Source organism: Entelurus aequoreus, linkage group LG20 (genome assembly GCF_033978785.1).
Source record: "Entelurus aequoreus isolate RoL-2023_Sb linkage group LG20, RoL_Eaeq_v1.1, whole genome shotgun sequence".
Lineage (NCBI taxonomy): Eukaryota > Metazoa > Chordata > Actinopteri > Syngnathiformes > Syngnathidae > Entelurus > Entelurus aequoreus.
Genome location: NC_084750.1, coordinates 50048739 through 50055257, shown reverse-complemented (window position 1 = coordinate 50055257; position 6519 = coordinate 50048739). Strand labels below are relative to the sequence as shown.

Sequence of the window (6519 nt, the reverse complement as noted above, 5' to 3'; positions counted from 1 at the left end):
TACTTCCCTTGCCCTCGTGACGTCACGCGCATACATCAGCACAATAAAATGTTTTTAACCGGAAGTGTGGCGGGAAATTTAGAATGTCACTTTATAAGTTAACCCGGCCGTATTGGCATGTGTTGCAATGTTAAGATTTCATCATTGATATATAAACTATCAGACTGCGTGGTCGCTAGTAGTGGCTTTCAGTAGGCCTTTAAGAACGTCAAAACTAAATGTATGCATTCTTTCCAACAGCCGCTGGGTGGCAGCAGAGGCTCCATGTATTACCTGAAAAAACATTTGACTTCTGACCTTTCCACATTATTTATCTCATCTTTACTGCTGGAGTTCAGCTCACTGAGGATGTAAGCTCCATTTAGGTATTTCAATTATTCATAAACAGGCTTAAAACAAACCATTATAATCATTACTACCTCATTTTTTTCCACTCTCTACTAATTCAAACAATTCTAGCACAAAAACATTCAGGATGTTCATACAAACAATATTACACATCCCCAAACGTACCATTTTATTATGTATATAGTAATCTTCCATTCTTCACCTTCATTACCGCTTGATTTAACCCTCATCTTATTTTATCCAGAGAGAACTTGACCATAAAAATATGGCTGCACATCAATAAACTGTCACTAAACTTCAATAAAACTAAATATATCATATTTGGAGATTGTAAAAATGTAAAACACAAATTATGATGGATAATATTGAACTAAAAGGAATAAAGGTAATCACATGTTTAGGAGTTAATATAGATGAAGTAAGCTGGAAACTTTATATAAGTCATATAAAGAAAACATAAAAAAATGGAGTGCAAAAAAATAGAATAGAATAAAATACATACTTACAAATATTAACTACATGTATTGTACCCAACTTTAGTTGAAGCATACATTGTTTATTGCATAAAGGTCTGCGGACATACATATAAAACAATCACACAACAATATTCATATTACACAAGAGAGTAATAAAGACAATTAATAGAATGGATTATAGAGACCCAACTAATGATTCATAAAGTCACACATTTTAAAATTGTATAAAAGACAACTGCTCAAATGATGTATAAAGTAAATAATAATATGCTTCCAGAAGTGGTCCAGAAGATGTTTCAGATGTGAACCAGTAAATATGAACTAAGAGGGATTTATGTGTACTCAAAAGCAAAGGTATGAACACATGTAAAACAAATATGTATATCATATAAAGGAGTTCATCTATGGAATCATCTACAATTAGAAAATAAAATATGTAACACTTCATTATTTCAAAAAACATATATAAGTATGAAAGTGAATTATGAATATCTACACAGAAAATGTTTATTGTATGTAACATAGTTGATGTAGTGTTTATTGTCACCTTTTCAGTCCAATTGTTCTGTTCATTTTAAAGTACACAAATGTGTATATTAACTCATGTACTTGACTGAAATAAAAGCACTAATCTGAAGTGTCTCATCTATAAATGTTAGAATCATATTAACAAGATTGTGTTACACACACAACAATGATGTCACACATGTTATATGTGCTGATGTTGTTAGAAAGTCAAAGTTAAAGTTTATTTCAAATCCTGCATCTTCATTTGCTGCTGCTGTTCTCACCAGCACACTTGTGTTTCTTACACTGGTACTTAGAAGACAATCTTTCACCACACACACTGCAACTCAACACTTTCTCACCTGTGTGTGTTCTCATGTGTACTCTAAGAGTGTTTAGGTAACAAAAACTTTTGTTGCAGCTTGAACAGGAGTACGGTTTTTCACCAGAGTGCCTTCTCATGTGTAATTTTAATTGGGGCCTTTGAGTAAAATCTTTACCGCAGATTGAACATGAAAAAGGTTTTTCACCAGTGTGTGTTCTCATGTGTATTTTTAAACTTTGATTTTTTCCAAAACTTTTACCACATTCTGAGCAGGAAAAAGGTTTTTCTCCAGTGTGTGTTCTCATGTGTATTTTTAAACTTTGATTTTTTCCAAAACTTTTACCACATTCTGAGCAGGAAAAAGGTTTTTCTGTAGTGTGTATTGTCATGTGTGCTTTGAAATTGTGCCTTTGAGTAAAATCTTTACCACAGATTGAACATAAAAAAGGTTTTTCACCAGTGTGTGTTCTCATGTGTACTTTTAAACTTTGATTTATTAGAAAACTTTTACCACATTCTGAGCAGGGAAAAGGTTTTTCTCCAGTGTGTATTCTCATGTGTGCTTTGAAATGGTGCCTTTGAGTAAAATCTTTACCGCAGATTGAACATGAAAAAGGTTTTTCACCAGTGTGTGTTCTCATGTGTTCTTTTAAACTTTTATTTGTTACAAAACTTTTACCACATTCTGAGCAGAAAAAAGGTTTTTCTCCAGTGTGTGTTCTCATGTGGGCTTTTAAACTTTGATTTTTTCCAAAACTTTTACCACATTCTGAGCAGGAAAAAGGTTTTTCTCCAGTGTGTATTCTCATGTGTGCTTTGAAATTGTACTTGTGAGTAAAATCTTTACCGCAGATTGAACATAAAAAGGGTTTTTCTCCAGTGTGTGTTCTTCTGTGTGGTTCCACATGTGAACTTTGTGCAAAACCTTTACCACAGATTGAACAGGAAAAAGGTTTTTCACCAGTGTGTGTTCTCATGTGTCTTTTCAGATGACAATGGTATTTAAAAGTTTTGTGACAGAGAGAACATGTGAAGTGAGTGTTGTCAGTGTGACATGTCTTATCATGTTTAGAGTGTTCATCATAAGTGTCAGGAGAGTGTGACGTTGTGTCCTCACTATCTGATAGTGGAGCTAAGATCTTGTCTGCTTGTGATCCTCCACAGTGGTCTCCATCAGCTTCTGTTGTCATGTGTTGTGTTGAGCTGCTGCTTCTCTTCTCCTCACTCTCACCTTTGACCTCATCACCTTCACTCTTCACACTGATGAGGTGTCTCTTGTCTTCCTCTATGAAGTGGGGGGGCTGTGGCTCCTCTTCTTTCACGTGGAGGTGCTGTGAGCTCTTCTGCTCCATACTGGAGGACCCCTCTTGCTGCTCAGGTGGACCATATTTTTCACAGACGTCTGCAGGACACAAGAAGACAAACACATGCTGGGATGGAAATAGATAAGATTTGACCAATTCAGATTTCATTTTCGATTCTGCTTTACGATTCGGTTATTTGTGGACTCACTTTTGCTTTCACATTCAGTAAAAAGGAGAAGAAACAGGTCGATTAGCATCAACTTTGACTAGTTGAGAAGTAACATGAGCGTACAAAGCCAACAGTGAGGTCTTAAGAGGCACAGATTTTACGGGTCCCCCATGAGGTGCCAGAGGGCCCTAAGGACAATATTCTGCTTTGAAAATATCTATAAAATAAAAATATTTTTGGGAAGAAATTAACAAAATACTACATGTTATTTTGTGGCAATTACAAAAGAATGTCCAGTTTAATTATCAGGGCATTCAATCAATCACAACTGGACTGCTAAAGTGAACATATATACATACATATACAGTATATATATATATATATATATATATACATACCCCGCCTTCCACACGATTGTAGCTGAGATAGGCTCCCCCCCCCCCCCCCCCCCGCCACTCCGAAAGGGATAAGCGATAGAAACTGGATGGATGGATGGATATATATACATATACACATGCATATATACAGTCCTGGTCAAAAGTTTACATACACTTGTAAAGAACATTATGTTATGGCTGTCAATCATTTCTACAACTCTTATTCTTTTGTGATGTAGTGATTGGAGCACATACTTGTTGCTCACTAAAGACATTCATGAAGTTTGCTTCTTTTATGAATTTATTATGGCTCTACTGAAAATGTGAGCAAATGTGCTGGGTCAAAAGTATACATACAGCAATGTTAATATTTGCTTACATGTCCCTTGGCAAGTTTACCTAAAGAAGGCACTTTTGGTAGCCATCCACAAGCTTCTGATTCAATTTTTGACCACTCCTCTTGACCAAGTTGGTGCAGTTCAGCTAAATGTGTTGGTTTTCTGACATAGACTTGTTTCTTCAGCATTGTCCACACGACTTTGGGATTTTCCCGACGGTAAGTAGTACGTCAATTTTTTCAATTACAGCAAATCGTTATTTATTAATACATTTTAGGCAACACAAAGTCAGGCGCATGTGCAATAGCGTTGTTTGGCTTGATAATCATGGCGGACAAGCTACACGGACTTTAAAACGGAGATTTGTCCTCGGAGTAAACGGAGCCAAGCGCTTGGGTTAACGTCATTTTCCCTCGCTTCCCGCCGTGCGTTTAAGAGCACACTGCTGTGTTTAGATGGAGACAGGTGTGGACAATATTGGAGACACTTTTCCCCACACTAAAAGTATACAGCGAAGGAGAAAACTATTTGATGTTTCTTTTATTTTCTCAATACATTGTCCATCAGCTGCTGTGACTGAGAGTTAATGAGGTGAGGAAACATGCAGCAGGTGATGTGTCGTGAACGTTGTCACAACTTGTTTATAAAGTAATTAGTTTGTTTACTGGGATGTTCACTTCTCCTTTATTTAACTGTAAACTGTATCAGTGTTCTATTTACATCAATTCTAGCTCAAATGTTTTGTCATCTCATGGAATTGAACACTGGCTGTGAAGATTGTGTATTCGATGTGAGAGGTGTCACTAGTCTTTATTTTTGTTGGCCAAACTGTTGCACTGAACTACAAGGAGGCATGTTGGAGAAGAACAAAGCTTGTTTATTAGACTTCATCTTCATTAGCCAAACTGCTTTGACTTTTATATTAATATCAATATCAATATTCATGTCACAAAGGTGTTATATGTTTGACATGACATATTTCTGCTCAAACTCTTAATGGATCTGTCCCGATACAGCATCCATATATATATATATATATCTATATATATATAGATATATATAGATATACACACTACCATTCAAAAGTTTGGGGTCACCCAAACAATCTTGTGGAATAGCCTTCATTTCTAAGAACAAGAATAGACTGTCGAGTTTCAGATGAAAGTTCTCTTTTTCTGGCCATTTTGAGCGTTTAATTGACCCCACAAATGTCCTATAATCATGTTTATTGTGTGTATGTGCTATAATCATGTTTATTGTGTGTATGTCCTATAATCAGGTTTATTGTGTGTATGTCCTATAATCATGTTTGTGTGTATGTCCTATAATCATGTTTATTGTGTGTATATGCTATAATCATGTTTATTGTGTGTATGTGCTATAATCATGTTTATTGTGTGTATGTCCTATAATCATGTTTATTGTGTATGTCCTATAATCATGTTTATTGTGTGTATGTCCTATAATCATGTTTATTGTGTGTATGTCCCATAATCATGTTTATTGTGTGTCCTATAATCATGTTTATTGTGTGTATGTCCTATAATCATGTTTGTGTGTATGTCCTATAATCATGTTTATTGTGTGTATGTCCTATAATCATGTTTATTGTGTGTATGTGCTATAATCATGATTATTGTGTGTATGTCCTATAATCATGTTTATTGTGTGTATGTGCTATATTCATGTTTATTGTGTGTATGTCCTATAATCATGTTTGTGTGTATGTCCTATAATCATGTTTATTGTGTGTATATGCTATAATCATGTTTATTGTGTGTATGTGCTATAATCATGTTTATTGTGTGTATGTCCTATAATCATGTTTATTGTGTATGTCCTATAATCATGTTTATTGTGTGTATGTCCTATAATCATGTTTATTGTGTGTATGTCCCATAATCATGTTTATTGTGTGTCCTATAATCATGTTTATTGTGTGTATGTGCTATAATCATGTTTGTGTGTATGTCCTATAATCATGTTTATTGTGTGTATGTGCTATAATCATGTTTATTGTGTGTATGTCCTATAATAATGTTTATTGTGTGTATGTCCTATAATCATGTTTATTGTGTGTATGTCCTATAATCAGGTTTATTGTGTGTATGTCCTATAATCATGTTTGTGTGTATGTCCTATAATCATGTTTATTGTGTGTATATGCTATACTCATGTTTATTGTGTGTATGTCCAATAATCATGTTTATTGTGTGTATGTGCTATAATCATGTTTATTGTGTGTATGTCCTATAATCATGTTTATTGTGTATGTCCTATAATCATGTTTATTGTGTGTATGTCCTATAATCATGTTTATTGTGTGTATGTGCTATAATCATGATTATTGTGTGTATGTCCTATAATCATGTTTATTGTGTGTATGTGCTATAATCATGTTTATTGTGTGTATGTCCTATAATCATGTTTATTGTGTATGTCCTATAATCATGGTTATTGTGTGTATGTCCTATAATCATGTTTATTGTGTGTATGTCCCATAATCATGTTTATTGTGTGTGAGTGCTCGCGCACAGGGTGCGTGTGATGCGTCAGATCGTTAGATTTGTGGCAGAAGTGCTTGTAGTTAGTGCATGCTGCCCCTGCTTGCTACTCTCTGCTTACAGCTATCACCGCCAGCTAGCCCCTGGGTGGGTGAAAAGAGGAGCCAAGTG

General features: G+C 35.0%; 1 protein-coding gene across 4 annotated transcripts in view; it reads right to left on the bottom strand.

The window, feature by feature from the left end:
* Positions 1-949: 949 nt before the first annotated feature.
* LOC133636336 (gastrula zinc finger protein XlCGF57.1-like) overlaps positions 950-6519 on the bottom strand; it is a 297128-nt gene continuing 291558 nt past the window's right edge. For all 4 annotated transcript variants that reach the window (XM_062030288.1, XM_062030291.1, XM_062030290.1 and 1 more), the window contains one exon: positions 950-3058. In XM_062030288.1, coding sequence (XP_061886272.1) covers positions 1593-3058 — 1466 coding nt within the window. In that variant the 3' untranslated portion in view covers positions 950-1592. The remainder of the gene's footprint in view (positions 3059-6519) is intronic.